The sequence below is a fragment of the Poecilia mexicana genome, unplaced genomic scaffold (genome assembly GCF_051168715.1).
Source record: "Poecilia mexicana isolate PSO_F unplaced genomic scaffold, ASM5116871v1 scaffold_18, whole genome shotgun sequence".
Classification (NCBI taxonomy): Eukaryota; Metazoa; Chordata; class Actinopteri; order Cyprinodontiformes; family Poeciliidae; genus Poecilia; species Poecilia mexicana.
In genome coordinates, this window is record NW_028263387.1 from 2,230,836 (window position 1) to 2,252,397 (window position 21,562).

At 39.6% G+C, this 21,562-nt stretch overlaps 1 protein-coding gene across 2 annotated transcripts in view; it reads left to right on the forward strand.

The window, feature by feature from the left end:
- Positions 1-21,562, forward strand: part of lrch4 (leucine-rich repeats and calponin homology (CH) domain containing 4) — an 88,576-nt gene that overhangs the window by 41,654 nt on the left and 25,360 nt on the right. For both annotated transcript variants that reach the window (XM_088015355.1, XM_088015356.1), the window contains exons 2-9: positions 5,389-5,533; positions 10,363-10,492; positions 15,117-15,222; positions 15,798-16,050; positions 19,117-19,213; positions 20,011-20,122; positions 20,428-20,525; positions 20,860-20,906. In XM_088015355.1, coding sequence (XP_087871481.1) covers positions 5,389-5,533; positions 10,363-10,492; positions 15,117-15,222; positions 15,798-16,050; positions 19,117-19,213; positions 20,011-20,122; positions 20,428-20,525; positions 20,860-20,906 — 988 coding nt within the window. The remainder of the gene's footprint in view (positions 1-5,388; positions 5,534-10,362; positions 10,493-15,116; positions 15,223-15,797; positions 16,051-19,116; positions 19,214-20,010; positions 20,123-20,427; positions 20,526-20,859; positions 20,907-21,562) is intronic.

Consider the following 21,562-nt stretch of genomic DNA (forward strand, 5'->3'; position numbering starts at 1 on the left):
GCAGTTTCATTCTTTAATCTCTATAAAAATTAATCGAATCGTGAAATCACAGCAATATATAGACATACGTTGTATTTTTCTGTACTGATCTCCATGTTGTGCAACATCACTTTAAAAGAAGTTCACAACCATATCTTCCTCTTTTTGCCTGAACCAGAGCATCCATCTGTTTGGATTCAGACACAAGAGACCATTTCCTTTTATTCTCATTGAGCAAACCCAGACACGCATAAGGTCCACCCCCACCTATTGTTCAGGCAGCTAACCTCTAGCTGTGGGACAGTGGTCTGGAAGACCGGGGGAAATCAGGCTACAGTACCCCTCAACACCATCTAAACCAGGGGCCACCAACGCGGTGCCCGCGGGCCCCCTATCGCCCGTGGGCCCCTTGTTAGTTGCCCGCGGGGTAAGTTCTAAAAATAGCCATTGTCATTAGGGAGCATTGCCAAATAAATTATTTAATTTAATATTTTTACATTGAAGTAGTAAAAATTGTTTATATTCAGAATTTAAAAAAAAAGCTAATTATTAAAAACATTTAAATGTAAATTTTTATGCATAAATGTTATCGGAGGGCAGCAGCGCCTGCAGTCCTGCTGCTCCCTCTCTGCCGACCTTAGAGCAGAGAGCAGCTCTAATGTTTTTTTTTTATTTTTTTACTTGAAGTAAAACAAAAAAAGAAGAAGAATTTCTGAAATTTTAATTATCGAACCCTCTTTGCAATTAACAAAATTGTGGAGAAAAAAAATATATATTAAGTGTCAAAACATGTACGTGGCGCACATCTGAGTTTGTGGGGGTCAAAGGGCACCCAAAGCTTAAATCTTATTGGCCCGTTTGCTTTTGTTTATTTGGCGGTTTGGCGCTTTTTCTGTAAGCTAAAACTGAATGAGCGCAGTTTGAACCTACCGTTGTTCTAGGAGCGGTTCGGATGCCGGTTGAGCTTTTTACCGTGTTCGGTTCTGACGGGTCGCCGGTTCTGAGCTTCTTTGATGTTTCCCGAACCGGAGAGTTAGCGGGTCACCCGTCACGCTCCTAAACAATTTAATCTAGTTAAAACGTTTCCTAAAAGAGTAAAAACTGAACAAACATTGTTGCTTCACCTTCTCCTCCTCTGGACGTCTGACACCAGAACCGGGGATCAACATCCTCCTCTTTCCATGGATCACAGGTCAGCTTCGCTTCCATGTCTTTATTTGTATTTAGCATCGTTTGTGTTAAAAAAAAAAAAAAGGCTTCGCTGCTTTAGTGGTTTAAGTTTGCGCTGGTTTTGTGCGATGCGCACATGATGCGCTCTTACAGGTCAGGTGCAGGGATCGTTTTGTGCTACCTTACAATCTGTCGGACATTTTTTTTCTCGACATCTCGTGTCAGCCAGCAGAAGCCAGCAGATGTCTCTGCACAATTTGTTAATAGTAAAGAGGGTTGGATAAAAATATACAATAACTTTTCTTTTTTTATTTAAAGGAAAATCTCACAGTGCGTCCAACAGCTGCAATAATCCTGACTGTCAGTCACTTGTGGGAAATTTAGAATCAAACTTAAAACTGAACTAAGAACTTCTGATCACATAATAAATTAACCATAGCTGCCATGGTAATAATTACTGATAACTATTGTGAATACTCCCTAACATTAATATGATTAGACGGCATGTATTATTGTTATAAAGGGTGAGCCAAGGAAAGTAGCCCTTCGTGTTGCTCTGGACCCGTGAAGTAGCTCCCAGGCTGCAAAAGGTTGGTGACCCCTGATCTAAACTCAGTATCTCCAAAAGCCCCACACCGTAATTGACCGAAACAGCGGACTGCATGGCTGCATTTGCAATGCTTGTTACAACTAGTTATGATGATGGACACTTTCTCCTCTTCATCAGTAATGAAGAATGTGAAGCAGAAAGGATTGCATTTTTTATGCTTTATAAAACCCATGATTTTATCTCCATTACATTTAGTTGCTGTTGCCTTTTCCTTCTCTCTGTGGAGCTTCTTATGCTCTATACAAATATACAGTTAGCTGTTTGTTTGTTTTTTTGTTGCTACTCTTTATAATGTAGTTTTCAATAAGTTTTTAATGTTAATGGCTTGAATATAGCATTTTGAATTAACACACTCATATATATATCAATACATTCAAATCCACACATCTATTACATAGATATAGAAACAAAGCAAAAAAAAAAAATCTTAGTTGACTTTATGCTTTATGCCATATATATATATATATATATATATATGTATGTATATGTGGAAGCCCTGAGATCGAAGTGGGGAACACTCCCAAAGGTGGTGGAGAATGACCGAGCTAAGATCCTGTGGGACTTCCAGATCCAAACAGACAAGATGGTAATGGCGAACCAACCGGACATTGTGGTGGTGGATAAAGAACAGAGGAAAGCCGTTGTGGTGGATGTAGCAATACCAAGTGACCACAACATCAGGAAAAAGGAGCATGAGAAACTGGAGAAATACCAGGGCCTCAGAGAGGAACTGGAGAAGGCCTGGAAGGTGAAGACCACAGTGGTGCCTGTGGTCATCGGGGCCCTCGGGGCAGTCACCCCCAAACTGGAGCAGTGGCTAAAACAGATTCCAGGAACAGCATCAGACATCTCAGTCCAGAAATGTGCAGTTCTAGGCACAGCCAAGATACTGCGCAGAACCCTCAAGCTCCCAGGCCTCTGGTAGAGGACCCGAGCTCAGAGGATTAAAGAGAGACCACCCGCAGAGGGTGAGAAGGGAATTTTTATTTTTTTTTAATAATATACCCCTCCCAACACAGTTGGAGTTGGGAGGGGTGCTGGTTCCTATCTCCAGCAAACGTTTCGGGCGAGAGGCAGGGTTATGTATATATATGCATATGTGTGTGTGTTTATATATAAAACTTATTGTATTGTATTCCATTAAAAATATAAAGTGATCCCAACAACATCTAGAATAAAAATAACAAGCTAAAAGCAGCAATGTAAAGACACTAAAAACGAAATGACAAAACCAAAATGCATTCCTTTGTCATTGATAACATGCATAAAAATGGTAACTGTACTTCTGAATACCAGTGAATGATCCTAAATTAAGTAGTTATGCTTTTCTAAATTCCATAGTAAAGGTTCTCACAGAGGCCATAACAAACCGGAACATCCCTCTCTTCCATGCTTTTCCAACTACGATCAATATAAAGCCACTAGGCTGTCTGCCATCGACAGACGTCTGTCTCATCCTGCTGCCAATGAATGCTCAGCGCTAATGGAACTTTTAAAACCACTATCACTCTGTAAGCTGCTGACTGTTCTATCTAATCTGCTCCATCCTCACTTTCATTTCATTCTCTAAGTTGATTTGACAAGTAGTGTAAAATCAAATCAGCAGATAGATGTTGTTTATGATAAGACTACCTCAGATTAATATGTTTTTTTTTTTTTTTTTAGAACCTGAAGTTCTGTAGCCCACAGATCCTTAGATGTGAAAGCTACCTCTGATTTGGGACTTTGGTTCCATGACGAGGAGTTTGCTGCACCTTGAATTTTCTATTTGAATATTTTTATTGGATTTTCAGCAAAATAAATCCCCAATAAATACATACAAATCCACACACCTATTACATAGCTATAGAAACAAAGCAAAAAAAAAGTCTTAGTTGATTTTATGTTGAATTGACTGGGAGTCTCTCAATATGGCACAAGAATGGTTGCCATATTTTATAAAATGTGTTGGCAGAACCATGCACAACATGTCTCTGTTGTTCAACTTTGAGATTTGAGAGCAAGTCCTCAATCCATCGCTTATGGGAATGGGGTGTCTCTTTTTTCCACGATAGGAGTATGAATCGACGGGCAATCAATGTGGAAAAGGCTACAGCTGAACCTTGCCAGGTGGATACACTGCATATACGAGGAACAACTCCAAATATTGCCGAATCGAGGGTTTGGGGGAATATTAATATTCCACGACTCAGACAAGGTCTTAAAGACAGTTCTCCAGAAGGCCTGCAGTTTTTGGCATTCCCAGAACATATGTCCAAGTGTCCCTTTCTCGCTTTTTGCACCTTGAATTTTCTTCTGCAGGTATTATGTTCGAGAAAGACATGAAATATTCAGATTTATTGTTGCTGAATTAGAGGGACAGTATTATGTAAAATTGACTTTTTTGAGTGTTGCATCATGTTATAATGTTACTCTCATCAAAAACATATTGATTCTTTCATGCATGTATGAGAAATTCTGTTATCTCCTTTGGCAATCATTAAACTATGCAAAACACCTGGGTGGACCCAGCACCGCCTTCAAGGCGCAGCTCAAGCTACTGAGCTTCCACCTCACAAAGCAACCCTTCCCCACACAGCTCCTTCAGACTAGCAATTGGCAAACAGCTGGTGGTAAGACAATGACTGAAAAATATATCACAATATTAGTATTTCATATTATGCAAAATGCAATATCAATAATTTTTATTAAATATCTAAAATACTGTCATAGTAGTGGCATTACCTTTCCTCTTTTATCCACACTTTTCGCTCCATGATGTTTTTATTTTTAAGCCGCCATTAAGCATGATGGTGAAACCTTAAACTCCTGCTGTGCAAGTTACTCAACAGGTTGCTTCTAGGAAACCAAAGAATGAGTAAGTTACGTTGATCAGGGGTCAAGTTAATGGATTATTTTCCATATTTGTCTTTTTTTTAAACTGAAGCCTGTCATTGTGACATTTTTGACTTACATGGTGCAAACCTGCAGACATTTTCAACTTTACGTCTGGAGTATATTGTAAGGACAACTACATCAATCAATAAAAAAATCCCTTCTGAATATCATCTCTGACCTGGACACTGGATTAAATGCATCTCGCTGACTGGGATCTGACAGTGTGTGGACAGGATACTTTGGAGCGCATTTGCTTCAGTAGTGCATTCAAAACTTTGCCTGAAGTGGCGCTTTTAACAAGCCCACAATACATACAAAACAGAGAAAACTAAATATAATGCTATGTTGTATTAACAGGGTATTATAAGTGTATTATAAGCCTGTGTATTATAAGCCAGTGTATTATGAGCCTGGTGGGCCGCCAGGCTTTACTTGCCCCCTCGCCTGGCTAAGTGTTGCTTGTTTTTATAAAGAACAGACAAATAAAAAAATGCTTAAAATTTTTTTGAACATCAGTAATCCTGAACTGCAAGCGTCTGTGCCCCAAATAAAACCCATGGTTGCGCTTGTAGAGATGCAGGCAGTGGAATGAGAATGATGCGTCTTTGTGAACAAAGCATTGTGTGTGACGTACTTTTGAATCTCACACACGGCCAATGCTGGGCTACATACATATACTTTAAACTTTATCAGTTTGTCACCAAACGGTTTGAAGGATGAGCATAATGTTTGTTTGTGTTTGTGTGTTTCAGATATATCTAAGAACCGCCTGTGTGAGCTTCCAGAGGAGCTGTGTCAGTTCATCTCTCTGGAGACACTGAGTCTGTACCACAATGGAATGCGTTTGTTGTCCCCCAGCCTGGCCAACCTCCAGGCCCTTACCTACCTCAACCTCAGGTAATTCAACACCTACACACCACATCATGAGCTACATGTTCTCCTGATGTGGTGTAGCATGTGGGTAATTAGGTGAATCATTGTTTAGTATGTGACTGAACCTATGCCAGCAGGGTGGGCAGTTTTGGGCAGAAAATCTGTTTCAGTTAGTTTTTAGTGCTAATATGATATGACATGGTTGTAGTTTTTGCAATGTTGACCTGATGTGGTCTGAAACAATCATTTATTTAGAATGACACTGGGCAGTATTTACAAATGTGTTCATGCACAGTAGCACTCCTGACAGCATGAAGCTGTTCATTCAAACATGAGATCATCACAACTTATAAAAAGAGTGGAGCTATTCGCAAGGCTGGCTAATAACGAAAGATAAGGATCCAAAACAGAAAACTTGTTTTAGAGCATTTCTGACAAACTAGCAGAAAACCAGCTGATCAACAATTATAAATAAAAATTTATCCTGATCATACTGTCATTTCACCTCAGAGACTGATTTTAAAAGTGAAGCCAATGATATGCTTTTTAGGTAGATGCATCTCAACTGGCACCTTTTTAACCCTCTCCCCAAAACCAACGCTGTGCTGATAAATACACCCCATAAATATTACACATATTTTTGAATATTGTGAAATCTTACAGTATGAGAATTGCTGGCTGTTCTCAACCAAGAATATCCTCATCCTGCAGAAATGTTGAAAAAAGTTAAACTTTATTTAATGACTCTGTCAGTTTATTTAAACTTAAAACTCCCACCAAGACGTCTGCCTTGCTTTAAGGTCTGAATGCCTAGCAGTATCTATAACATCATCTAAATAAACCAGAATTATGCTTTGCATCTGTATCTGTAAATAGCATTCTTTATGCAAATCACAAATATTAGTTTGAATATTTTGTTGTTGCTTTTTACCTTAATGTGAACATAATTTACATAAGTTGCCATTTTGTCATTCCTTAAAATCTTCTCTATAAACATCAGCTTTGACTGCTCACACTGAACAATGTTGTTATAGGTCTTTTTGTAGTTCAAGCTTATAAATTTTGTTTTTATTGCTGAACAGTGAACTAGTCTTTATTGTAAAAGACTACTTCACAATAAGGCGTTATAGCAATAAAGAAGCCTAAAATATCTTACAAGGTTCTGGGATTTTGGCAGTTTGATTACTTTTCTAGTGTCTCTTTGCTGAGTCATTATTAGGCTATCACTAGGAAACTGAAGGAAAAAAACTGCACTAGGAATGTTTCAATTCCAGATAGTCAAATTAGCCTATCTCAACTACATGTAAAAAAAGAAAATACTTTTCAAGGCCTAAATTAATTCTTCACCTCAGTGTTTGTGGTAAGTCTGTTCTCAGACTAGACAACACCATGAACAACCTTAGTCTGAGACAAACTGCTGTTCTTCTATGGGAAGTGAGTGTGTTGGATTAATTAGATCAGTATACAGAAAACAGCAAAGACAACTATATTTTTATGTAATCACACTAACTTTTTGAGAGGAAAGTTGGTGGTGGGAGTGATTTGGGTTAGAATTCACATGCTCAGTTCCAGTTGATTCCCAGTGTATGCCGTTTACATGTAACACTTAGTCTCACTCACAAGAACTGATTTCTGACAGAGCTCCATCTGGAACTTCAAGGTTTTCTCTCAGCTACAAACTGTTAAAATTTCTTTGTTGCAAACATACACTCAATTGAAGCTATGAAAACAGCTTTGCTCCAATAGTCCATCCCTTCTGTAAACTGAAGAGTTTACAAGATTGCATCTGTTTTCTTAAATCATGGAGTACTGCAACATATGCATGACAGTATTTTCACAACTCGGGCCCAAAAAGGAGGTCTGATTTTTGTCATTTACCGTAATTTTCGAACTATAAGCTGCTATTTTTTTCCCACGCTTTGAACCATGCGGCTTATAACCCGGTGTGGGTTTTCTGTGGATTTTTCTTCAACCGCCACTGGGCTCTTTAGCAGGAAGTGAATCATTGCTTCCAATTTTATTTCCAAAATTGGAAATCAAAGAAGAAAGTGCTGATTTTCATTTAGAACAAGCACATGCTAGCAGCAGGCACGGCAGAGAAATTTCTTCAAACTCATACCCCCTCATCATGGAAACAACACAATGAAGTTCATATGATGCAGCTTTTAAGTTGAGGGCTATCGATCTGGTAGTACAGGAGGGAAATGGAGTCGCTGCACGTAATCTCGGCGTAAAAGAATCCATGGTTTGGCATTGGAGACGGAGGGCTGCGTCCTTAATAGCAGATTTATTAAGGATGTAGCCCTCTGCTGCGTCCTTGTGAAAAACTGAGAGCGGTGGAGATACCAAAGGCTTACAGCCCGGTGCGATTTTTAAATGTACGTATAGCTCTATAGTCCGGAAATACGGCACATTTTCAAAAAACAAAAGACACAGGAAAACCTTAAGAACAAAAATCAAAATTTTACCACTTTAACCATGAAAGTTACCAACACTAAATGACAGACCAACAACTATTAAACAAAAACAAAGTTTAATAGTTTTAACTTTGTTTTTGTTAAAAAAAAAATTACACAAAAACTGTGTTTTTTCACAGTTAGGCCTGTGAATTGTTTACGCTACAATTCACAGGCCTAACTGAACAGAAATAGTGAATGATGGAGTAACTGAACATTTCAAATGCAGTCTATTCACAGCATGTCACTTTGCTGCTATTCTGTCCTAGGGGATAAAATTCAGTCAGGATTAAATTCAAATCTTTAGTTTTATGCTTGTGCAGTACAGTCATTACTTTCAATTCTAAATATATATATATCTAAATATATAATAAAACAGTCAAATTCTGTCAATGACAAATTGCCAAAATTGATCATTTGGTCAAAACTTTTTAATCAAAGGAAACCTAGCCAGTATCATAAAGTTACTGACTTTGCAGGAACTGCCATCACATGGTCCTCAGCAAGCATATGACAACGGTAGAAAGGAAGCCATTTTCTCATGGCTGGCTAGGGTTAAGAGAATGTGAAGGAGTCTAAGGGAAAAATGACAAAAGCACTCACTCGGGACTGCTTCTTGAGAAAGAAAAATAAAGTTTAAACTTCTTTTAAGCAAACTTCAAGTTGCTCTTAAAGATGTATAAAGGACAGTTCACATTGATTGGCAGCCTATGGTGGTGGTCCATTTACCTAAAAAGAGGAACAACAGGATATGTTCCAACTAATGGGGTCACTCTCCTAAGCCTTCCTGGTAAGGTCTGTTCAGGGGTTCTGAGGAGGAAGATCCGCTGGATAACTCAGTCTCAGATTCAGGAGGATCAGTTTGGTTTTTGTGCTGGTTGTGGAACACTGCAGCAGCTCTACACCCTGAGCAAGGTCAGGGGGATGCATAGGAGTTCGCTCAAGCTTTATATGCTTTTGTGGACTTGGAAAAGGTGTTAGACAACTGCAGCAGCTCTACATCCTCCCGTAATACAGATGAAAAATTGTAATGTTGGTTGCAAATCAGAATGTTCTTAATGTTTGTGGACAGAATTTCCAGTCACAGGCAAGATGTTGAGGGGATCCATTTTGGTGTCCTCTTCTATATGCAGATAATGTAATTCTTTCGGTTTCATCAGACCGTGATCTCCCGCTTTCACAGAAGTGTTTCGGCAAAAGCTCTTGATTTACCGGTCAATCTATGTTCCTACCTTCATCTATGATCATGAGCTTTGGGTAGTGACTGGCTACAAGCGGCTGAAATGAGATTCCTCTGCAGGGTGTCTTGGGTTCTCCTTTAGAGAGAGGGTGAAAAGCTCAGTCATTCAGGAAAGGCTCAGAGTAGAGCCACTGCTCCTTCACGTTGAGAGGGTCCAGTTGACTTGACTCAGGCATCTAGTTAGGATGCTTCCTGATACCGTGCTTCCCGGCACGTCCCATCGGGAGAAGACCCAAAGGAAGACCCAGAACATGCTTGATGGACGATGTCTCTCTGCTTGCCTGGGAATGCCTTGGGGTTCCTCCAAAGGAGCTGGGAGAGGGAGATCTTTGCCTCTTTACTTGGACTGCTACCTCAGTGACCATGGATAAGTGGAAGAAATTGGATGGTTGATAAAAATCTAATGTTTTGGGTCAGTTTGATCAGCAGTCATTTATGTATCTAGTAATTATGCTGTGTTTATATGCCATAGTCTATAGAGTAAAGTAGCATAAATAATCTGTATGATCTCATCCCATAATACAACAGAAAATTGTAAACTTCATCAGTTAGTTTAGGCAAAACGGTTATTCAGATGTGGAGGTAAATTAGACTTCAAAGAGACTTAATCAAATAGTTACTATATCAAAAAGCAAATTTCATCTTAAATATTCTTTAGACATGTTTCCAAATGTTTTTTGCATTTTGCTTTCTAGAATAACAGAAAACATAATTTTCTAAAAAAATTACCTTAGATTTAAATTTATTCATAGTGCTTATATATAGTTTTTTTTGTTTCTTATTTGGTATAACTTCAGTAAGTTTTCTCTTCTCATTTCTCCACACTATCATTTTACTGTTGCTAGGATACTGGAAAACCCCTCCAGGTGCCTGTAATGCAGCATGAGTCAGAGCAAATGGACTGTATAGCAGAAAATATCCAACTTCTAATGGAGCTGCTGTTTAGTGTGAGCTCCATGATGAAACTCTTGAAGCAGCTGAGATATTATCACATATCGCTGTGTGTTTTTATTTGATCCTTTAGCCTCTGAATGTTTGAGTCATTAGACTTTGAAATCTAATCCCCGCTCCAGGTGAGGATGTCTCTTCAGTGACATCACTCTTCGTTCATGGGTGTGTTCATGTGTTTGCGTGTGTGTGCGTGCTTCTCTCCACAGTCGGAATCTCCTGTCCAGTTTGCCCCCGTCCGTGTTCCAGCTCCCCCTATTGCGAGTGCTCATCGTCAGCAACAACAAGCTGCCTTCACTGCCCTCCTCCATCTACTCGCTCACACACCTTCGACAGCTGGTATGACACACACACACCCTCACATTTGATCCCTCAGAATCTCTGCCCCCGAATCCTATTGCTCGAGTAAATACGTGTGTGCAGATTATATGATCTGGTGGGCTGTTATTCTTGACTTCAGTGGCTTAATAAAGCCCAATTGTAACTCAGTGAATTAGAATATCATTAAGTTGATTTATGTCTGCAATTAAATGGAACAGTCAAACTTGTGTAGATTCCTACATAGAGATGTAAAATCCAAGGTTCTGTCTCTCAGAAAACTTAAATTAAGACAAAGTGTTTTATTCCAGATATGGTTGTCTATTGAACAGTGTGTTCATCTTCTGTAAAGCATCTACACTCAGTGCTGCATTGGGTTTCCTTTTGCTTGAATTACTGCATTAATGCAGTACAGTATGACTGAGATCTGCTTCTGGTAAGCCCAGTGGTGGAGGCGCTAGGGCTGTAGTGATACAATAATCTCACGATACTATACACGATAATCTGCTCACGATACGATATATATTGCGATATTCAGCAAATGATACAATTCAATACACTTTTGTGATTTTCTGAAAGATTTTAGAGGGACAGTGTGATTTTGGTGACATTTTGTGACTGTTATATAGTTGGATTGAATTAATTTAACTGAAAACTGATTAAAAGCACCAACTACACAATACCTGGCTCTGGTTGGACATGGACACAGACTTAAAGTCGACAGCTGGACAAAATGAATCAAAGAAGTGGTGAGAAAACATGTTCCTTTTAATTGAAATAGTACAAACTGTAGCTTACATGCATTTGTAAAATAAATAAAGTGCACCAAGTACCCTGCTCTGAATAGTTGGGTACCTTTTTAACCTTGACACTTAACATCTGAAGGAATCACTCTAAGCCTGATGACGTAATCACTCTCCCGGCGAAGCAAGCAGTGAGTGAGCAAGTTGACAGTTGGATGTTACGATACTTGCGGATGAATATTGATTTTTTTCTTGGAAAGAAAATATCGATATATATCGCAAAATCGATATTACTACACAGCCCTAGGAGGCGCTAGGGTGGTCGACCACCAGCCCACTGTGTTTTTGTGTTAAGAGATGTTAAAATTTCTGGTCAACTCTTAACCACAATTTGAAAATATGACTAAGTAATTATTTGTTATTAGAAGACATTATTTACAATACTTAAACCCCAACTATAGAGTCTTAATAAAGGTAAACATGCAAAAAAAATGTTTAAATTGTACATTTTTTTGCACTTCAGCTAAACCCTAACTAGGAAAGCTGCCATTGGATCTTTTGGATCCACAATTAGTTGAACATGTTGGCCTAAATATGTTGTAATTTTTTGATTAACTAAAAAATTGCTGTTTATGATAACTTCAAAAATGTTGTCCTTCGTTATATTTTTCACCCATGGAGGTCTCCATTTCTTCATGATTACCGAGTTGACACGGTTTGGTTCATTCTGTACTGCAATCTACAGAGTAAACGAGGGCTGTTGTAAACGAAAATTTTTTTTTGTAAAAAATTTTGTAATCGAGTAATCTATCGATTATTCTTACGATTAATCAAGTAATCAGATTTACAAAAATGATATAAAAAAATATTGGTAAATATTTGAGCATCCTTAACAATAACTTTTCTGTAGTTTGGAAAATTAACCTGTAACAATAATAGCTCACTTTCTAAGTTAACCTGAAGAAAAATTATACAAAAATCTGAAATTATTTTTAATTTTATAATAAAGAGGCAGGCTCAAAAATACGCCGATAAAATGTCTATACTCCAGCTTTTCATTTATGTATTTATCTTCAGTCAATTTAATAGATGAACTCTCACCTTGCCTAAACATTTATAGTTTTTGTGTCCATGTTAGCGATGGGATTTGACACCTTCGTTTGTCACACACAGAAACACATCTACTAGGTATGTACCGTCATGATGCGCTCTGCCACCCATTTGTTAAGACCGGCATGATATGAAATAAATTTTCTGGTTCGTCCGTAAAGCTGCACTTACGAAGAACACTGCAGCCGTCCGCAGTGTTCAGTTTATACGCTCACCTGTATAAATACACCTGCAGTGCTCTTCCCCGCCGTTCACTCTGAACAACGGCCACCAGGAAGCAGCTTCTGGAGGAGAAAAGCCGCTTTATCATATTTATCATATTGCATTTGACTGGTGTAAATTTAGACAATGCCTCACTGTGTTGCTGTTGACTGTAATTTAAAAAAATAAACGACGTGAGTCTGCATTGATTCCCACACACACACACACACAAAAGAGGAGTGCAGTGGAAGAGCCAAACATAACTTCTGAAGGACTCACATAGGGCTGAAACGATTCCTCGAATGATTCGAGTACCTCGATTACTAAAATTCCTCGAGGAAAATGTACCTGCCTCGAAGCTTCGTTAATTTATGTTTTATTAGTTAGCGCACCGTGTTCCGGCCGGGACTTCATTTGCGTTGCGCGGAGCTCTCACTTCCGCCTCTGAGTTGTTGATAAAAGCTAAGTCTCAGCGGCATAAAGTCCAATCTTCAAGATTGGCCCGTGGGGATTTTATTGATTGATGATAATGCCCGACTTTTTATCGTTTTTGGGGAACCAATAAGCATCCTTAAAATGACTGGGGAATGCCTGGAGTACGGCAGCATTTCTCCTCCGGGGCTGCTGGTTGAAAGCGAACGGCGGGAAGAGCGCTGAGGTGAGCGGATAGCCTGAACAGGGCGGGCGGCTGAGTAGCTGATGCTTACCGTGTAAATGTAGCTTTACCGACGAACCGCACAATAAATTTCATATCCCGGTCTGAAGAAACGGGTGGCGGAGCGCATCGTACATGGCTGGTAGATGAGTTTCTGAGTGTGACCAGTGAAGGTGTCGTAAATATCCCGTATTGCTTCCCCCCGTGTTCATCCCCCGGTCTAACGGTTCGTCAGTCCGCTGGTCTATTTCCTCCACCCCATGTTCGTTCATTCGCCCTCTCCTCCCACTCCAGGCGGCATTTCCCGTATTTTCAAACCCAAAGCGTGACAGGTTAGGTGGCAAGGTGAGTTTAATTAATCTATTAAACTCACTGAAGATGAATACATAAACTAAAAGCTGAATTGTAGACATTTTTTATAAGCATATTTGTGAGCCTGCCTCTTTGTTATTAAATTCAATATAATTTCAGATTTTTCTATAACTTTTCTTCTGGTTAACTTAGAAAGTGAGCTATTATTGTTACAGGTTAGTTTTCTAAACTACAAAAAAGCAACTGTTAGGGATGCTCAAATATGAAAAATTGGACTGATATTGATATCTGATTGTAACACCGGTATTATGCCAGATTTACCAATATTTCATTTTAGAATTTTTTTAATCCGATTACTCGATTAATCGTAAGAATAATCGATAGATTACTCGATTACTAAAATATTCGTTTACAACAGCCCTAGACTCACATTTGTGCTCTCAACATTTCTTTCCAGAAAACTGAGTCATTTGTATGAGCAAAATTGATGAAGGATATAACAGGTGGTTGTTAACCCAGCAAGCTAAAAACAAATGCTGTGCAGACAGTTTTATCCACAAAGTGCCTAAACCCTGGTACTGGCTAGCAAGAGAAAAACTCTGGGAGAAACATCAGACAGGCAGCGCTGGAAGCTCCTTTAAACAAAAACAAAGCTATTGCCACTGCCACTGATACCGAATGTTAAATCACGGACCCAACACTGGACCAAAGATTACAGCCCTAAATGGTGTTACTGGACTGGAATCCGGACCTCAAACAGAGCATGTCAGCTATTTACCGGATCATACAGTCCGACCAGAGGTACATGTCATTATGAAACTGAAGGCAGCAGCAGCAGCACAAACACCAGCTTCTCCGGCCAAGTTTTTCTTCTTCCTCCTTTTTTCCTCCTCATCTTCATTACCTCTTGTGTTTTCTCCATTCCCATCAATTTCAATGCGCTGTGGTTCAAATTGAAAAAGCTTAATGACATTGCTCATTCCTGGAGGGAGCTAGTGCAGTCGGACCTAACATACATCATTTATTCAGAATGCATTACAGGGTCAACAACATGATGACATCCATGTGACTGTATTTTATTAAAATTTTTTAAAAACTAAACATTACATTATTTTTACTGCATTGTTTTTACATCTAAAACTATTTTTTCCTCAAATAAAGTCTATTGTTATAACTAATTGTGGATCCCTATAAAACAAGCTAATGATGGTCACATTTAAAAGTAAAGTGCATTGAAAGAAATACCTGAAATGGACAATGATGAGTAAGAATGTTTGCATGCAAAACTAAATATTCTTAGATTTGAAAATTCAAATATTTATGGTATGAAATCCTACAGTTTTTCTCAAAATTATCCATTTGGAAGGTGCTATTGCAGAGGGCTCATTTTGGAGACTATTTTGAGTGAAAGCTGGTGTGTGTGATCTGTGCCGAGATGCAGATATTTAGAGGTGCACAACCTGGCACTGTGATGGCATGCCAGTGTACAGACAGTGCCTCAAATATAAACCTTCTAGGCTTTTTATACAGTGGGGGAAGCCCTGGGATAAAATTATTAAATATTATGATAATTATGATATAATTTGCAATATTTGGCTATTTTCTTCTTCTGTATTGTATTCAGGATGTCAGCTGTAATGAGCTGCAGAGTTTACCAGCAGAACTTGGTCAACTGGAGACTCTGAGGGACTTGAACTTGAGGAGGAACCAGCTCACCACTTTGCCTGAAGGTACACACACACGCACACAGACATACTCCAAATAATGGACACTTTTAGTTTTGCTTGAATATACAAGTGGCTGTAGAAGGTGATAAACGTTTGCATCTGATCCACCTGCATCCTGTTTATAGTCTTGAGTTCCTGTCTTAGAGGGAAGACAGGAAATGAGGAGTGATGGCCTGTTTCTTAGACAGGGACCTTTCTCCACAACTTGAATTGCAAGACGGTGCCCATTTTTTTTCATTTTAATTGCTTGCAAATGACGGACTTATTGATCCAGTTCAAGCTTAATGGAGGGCTGATGGATCATGTGTAATTAAAACCTTGCAGAGATGAAAAGGAAATAGGTTTTTACAGTGAACTGAAACAACTTGCATAATGTGGCCACTTACAGACCTATGTAGTGACTGAACTGATTCAAGTAGGACAACTAATTCACCTAGTTTTCTCAGGTTTTAGATATAGTGCCAAGGCAGAACCTGATAGTAGCCTTGCATTTCAATTAATGAAGGAGATAGACGTATAAAGATCCTGAAACCACACTGCCTGTCGTCTGACTTTTTCCTTCTATGAATCTCATCCAGAAATATCTGAACTTCCACTCGTTCGACTTGATGTGTCCTGCAACCGAATTTCCCACGTTCCTCTGTGTTTCCGTCACCTCCGACATCTGCAAACCATCTCACTGGATAGCAATCCTTTGCAAATGCCACCGGCACAAATCTGCTCCAAAGGCAAATATCACATCTTCAAGTACCTGAACATGGAGGCTTGTAAGAGCCACGAGGAGGAGCTGGAGAAGCACCTCAACTTGAGGCCGACTGGATTTAAAAGCAGGTGAGGACTACCAAACATATATATTCATGTATATTCTTACAGTATAAGTACAGTGCATTGGCTAGGTAGTCACACCTCTAGGACCTTTCCACATTATGTCCCAATACATAATGTCATTGTTTTTTTCACATCAAGAAGCAGACATTTTTGTACATTTCGCTTTGCAACATGGCTCAGGCTCGGCCAGCCTGAGCTTTTAGGTCTGGCTCGGCCAGCCAGACTAAAAACTGTTAACATCAGTTAATAAACAGGGATGCTGGCTGATGTTTTTAGGAAGACTTTTAGTTCAAAGGAAATTTGCTTTGAACTAAACCATTCCATAGCATGTTTAGGGTCACTACCCCAGTCTCAGGTTTTCTGCGTCTTCTGACAGTTTTTCTCCAAGATGCACCTGGATCTATAGCTCCATCTGTCTTCTCATCAAATCTTTCCTTGTAGAAGAAAAGCATGCCCAGTACATAATACTGCCATGACCAAGTTTCACAATGTGGATGATACGTTCATATTGACAGTGAGGTTACTATCATGGGTTTGATTCCTGGCCCTGGGCCATTTCCTGCATGTCTTCCTCTTCTTCTATCTACCTTTCTGCCAAACTGAATAAAGACAACTAGTTGCAGAAAATCTTTTAAAAAGTATGTTGAAACATGTGGTTGTGAGAGAAAATATAAAAAAAGTAATAGAACTATGTAGGGCTGGACAATAAATCAACAACAGTATATATCTCGATAGGCACATGATCAATATCAATAGATAATATATATGGTAGAATATTCAGAATCAGAATTCCTTTTGTTGTCATTGTACAAGAAAGAAAGCACAACAAAAAATAGCAACTCTTGAAAGCAAGTCAAATAAATAAAATAATAAATATATCTCAATAAACAGAAAAATATAGTAGAAATACACAACTGGGAAAAACAAATAAATAAACAAATAATCAAGTTTTAGATGAATTAGCTGTGTAAAGGGCAACAACAGCTCTTAGGTAGAAACTGTTTTTTAGTCCATCTGTTTTTGACTTTATTACCCTGAAACGCCTCCCTGAGGTCAGGAGTTTGAAGAGGTGGTGGCCAGGTTGTGATGCTACAGGCTCTCTGGAGACATCAAGTCCTGTAGATCTCCTCCAGAGATGGAAGAGGGCAGCCAATCAGTCTCTGGGCACTTTATGACAATCTGGAGCTGCTTCCTCTCTGTCACTGTGCAGCTGCAGAATCACAGCGAGATGCCACAGCTCAAAATCATCTCCACAGAGCAGCAATAGAAGGATACCAAGAGCTCAGTTCTCTGCTGTGCCTTCTTCAGGATAGAAGTGGAGTTAATGTTCCAAGTCAGGTCTTTACTGACAAAGCTGCCTAGGAAACTGAAATTTGGCACCATCTCCACCCTCTGTTCCTAAAGTCAACCGTCAGTTTCTTCGACTTGAAGGTGCTCAAATGGAAGTTGTTGTTGGTGTACCAGACAGTCATCCCACCTCCACTCTGTATGCAGTCTCATCTCCTCCGGAGATGAGCCCCACCACCGTGGTATCATCAGCAGTGATGATACCACAATGGTAATGATGGTATTGTTCAGGTGGGTGGGCTATAGTCATGGATGTAGAGGGTTTAGAGTAGAGGGCTTAGCACACATCCTCGTGGAGAGCCTGTGCTGGTGCAGGGGGCTTAATACTCTCACCCTCTGGGAGTAATTTGCCAGGAAGTTCATAATCCAGCAGCAAATGTTGTGGGGTAGACCCAGATTCCCCAGTTTTCTCACCTGTCTGCTCCGAATGATGATGATAAAAGCCGAGCTGAAGTCCAGGAAGAGCAAATTTGCGTAACTCATTTGCTGTTCCACGTGTGTCAATGTGGTGTGCAGAGCAGTAGCGATAGCATCCTCTGTATACCTGTTGGTTATGTATGCAAACTGGTGGGGATTGAGTGTGGTTTCGCAAAGCACTTCATGATTATGGGGGTGAGTGCCACTGCCCAATAGTCATTGAAACTGCTAATGTTGTTGTTTTTTGACAGAGGAATGATGGTAATGGACTTTAAGCAAGGTGGGATGGAGCACTGGGTGAGGGACTGATTAAAGATGCTGGTAAAAACCCCACCAGCTGATCTGCACAGTCCCTCATCACTCTCCCTTTCACACTGTCGGGTCCAGTAGCTTTCTGGAGGTTCACTGCCCTCTGAGTCCTCCACACTTCATGTACAGTGATGGTCTGGCAGTGGAGGGATGCTGGCTGCAGTAGGGGCTCTGCTGGTGAATCAGCCTCAAAATGGGTGAATGAGCTCCTCTGCCAGTGAAGCATCCCCAGAGATTTCGACAGTGTTGCTGGATCTGAAGTTGTTGATGTAGTTCTAATTTAAAAATCAAACTGCCCGGTCTCCTCTCCATCTTTTCATCCTGGTTCAGCTCTAAGACTTGAAAGCAGTGTAGATGGACTGAAACCAAAAACTCTTCTCTCCAGTTAGTTTTGGCAACACATGCTAAAGCTGCAGATGCTGCACACATGTTTTCCGTGGATACAGAGCTTGACATAACTGCTCTACCTTTGCAAGAAGCCAGCTGCCTCCCGTGCTTCCAGCCTTCCGTTAACCTAGGCTAACCTCAAGAATTTCTCAGCCTAATAAACAGATCAATTGCTTTCCCTGCTTCCTTCTAACAAAGTGGTAAACAGTTCAGACTAATGGCAGTGAATTAAAAATCTGGCAAGAAATGTTGTCGGGTTTAACATCATGAGCCAATGAAATAAGATATGGAATGTTTGTAATGTAATGTGAAATAAAATAATTGAGTTGATAAGATGGAGACATAGTGACAGATATTGAAAGAGTTCAAAAAGAATCAACAGAAGTAGAGTTGATCCAATATTTAGTTAGATGAAACCTTCTAGCTGTTTCCTGAACATTTCATGGAGCAGAAACTAGAAGTGTTGGTGGAGCCAAGGAAAAGGAAGTCTGACTCTGATATGGAGAATGTGATATATTATTCCACTATACACATCTTAGTCTTGTTATGTTGCATGCTTTTAATTGACCTTAATTGACCTTAATGTGTCATCTACATTTTCTCTTGCAGTCTGTCGGACCAGGAACTGTTCACGGGTCAGTTTGGCGGCCTGGACTCTGGTTTCAATAGTGTGGACAGCGGCAGCAAACGATGGTCTGGCAATGAGGTACGACTATTATTTATACATCATGTCTGAGCTACTGTAAGCTTCTGTATATCATAAAATTACACAAAGTTTGACAGTATCAATTTATAGATGCTTTAATTAGACAGTCATATAAAGTGAAAGATAAAAAAAGAACAATTATAAGATGTAAATATATGATACCCAAGGTCCTTCTTTAAGCTACAGTTTTCAAGCTTCTGAGCTTCCATCTCATAGAACACCTGTCCCTGCAACTCTCACACTCAGCTCCTTCAGACTAGCCTACAGCAGTTAGCAAACACCTGGTGGAACTGTGCATCTAGTGAGCTCATTGCATTACCAGCATTACACTTCTCAGTGTAATGCTGGTAATGTTTAAGGGTTAACAGAGGAGCCATGTTGTGATGACCTCCTGGTGGTGGAGTTTCAGAAAGAGCTGGTGTTGTTAAAGAGACAGAGGCCCAATTTCAAGGCATTAAAAGAATTGCCTTGAAATTGGCCATTTTCAAGGCAAATCTGACTTCAAAGAAAGTCAGATTTCTTTGAAGTCATATTTGATACATGTATGATTTTTTAGAAAAACTGAATGTAACATAGCTACTTGAATGTGCTATAAAATGGCACTAAAGTAATGTTACTTTAACATTAAGGGTTGCTTTACCAGCTTCTCACCACTAAGGTCTGGCGCTGTGCTGAAGTAATTTTAAACTATCCAAGAACTAGATCATGTTTCGATTTATGATTTGCTACCATGACAACACCACTCCAAAATCCAGTTGTTCCTAAGCTGAAACAGTGTCTGTTTCTTATGTTCTCAGTCAACAGATGACTTCTCCGAGCGTTCTCTTCAGATGGCGGAGGTCAACCAGAAGCAGAGACACCTTGAGGAGCAGTATGAAGAAGATGATGAGTCCCTGGAGGCCAACAATGGTGGGAAATCCTGGAACCTAAAGTGCTTGTTAAGCTGACTAAAGATGTGGTTTAGAAATATATTCATTTTATTTGCTCTTGTTCATATTTATTTGCATTATGAAAAAATAGCTGTGGGAAGACCAATCATTTCTCAAAATCTGTCTTGATGACATTAGGTAAAAGCACAAATGGATATGGATAAAGATAGACAATTGTATGTTTCACATTTTCAGCTGGGTATGAAAAGGCCCATCGCTGAAATCAAATGGAAAACAAGTTCAATAAGAGAGCGAAGTTTTAGACTTTGTTTTTCTTCCTTCCAGTGAATGGAGCGGCTGAGCAGGTCAGCTTCATCAGCAGCAGTGTTACGGAGGAGATCCGGATAGATCCACCTACCTTTCCCCTTGTTACCTTTCCTTTGGTACTGTCAGACGCACACTGATCAGTTATTGCTGTTTTGCATGTTGGCTCTGGCAAAGAGTGGAAAAAAATAAAATTATGGAAAAATATTTGTATTTTCCTACCTTTGTCCCTATCCCACTGTCTAAATTTGTTGTTCTTCCTTGTTATCTTCCTTTAAATCCTTTCTTGACTCCACCCTTTTTCATGTCTCTCCTTTTTCCCTTGAATTCTTCCTTCCTTGTACTCCTATTTCTCTACCTGCTTTTGTCTTTACTCTGTCTCCTCTGTCCATCCCATCTTTGGAAACTTTTCTGTCATCATGTTTGATTAGCAGAGAGTCTCTTGTTTTATAGGAGCAGGATTCATCTTCTCCATCCCAAAACCAAGACACAACATGCAGGTGAGTTTTTCAAAAACATTTCCAAATCTCTCCTAGTCCTTAGCAGTGTAGTGTTTTATATTTTAATGCTCAGCAGTATCCAACATCAACCAACTTGCCCAAATATTACAGATTTCATTTTACTGGCTGCAAACTGGATGTTCATGATGAAGTCTACTGGTGCATCAAGAAGACAAGTTCCTTCCCCCGTTCACCGTTTTCCTTAGGCTCACTCTGGCTTTAGATAGCGGGGAATAATCAGTTGATGATATGCCCTCTCTGGGCTTTCTTAGCTTCATGTAGGTTAATTCTTTCCGATTCTGTCTTTGCCTTTCTGGGATTTCTGGAACAGTAAGATTTAAATAAAAGTTAATATTTCACACTGAGGCCTAAAGAAGTCCTACATTGTAATCCAGTGTTTTAAGCATTATAACTGTCAATTTGCTTACTGGGTCAAAGGTTCCTGAATTAGCTTTTACTGAGACACTGTCTGCTATTCTGCAGTGTATAATATTTACCATTCCCACATTTCAACCTCGGCTGCTAACGGAGCCCAGTGTCAGCATATTGACTTACCCTGAACAGACTGCAGATGGTGAGGCATGCAGAAACACAGCGGCCTACAGAGGCACTGAGCAGAATTGTGTAGTCTGTTTCTAGTTTGTGGTTTTGGAGCT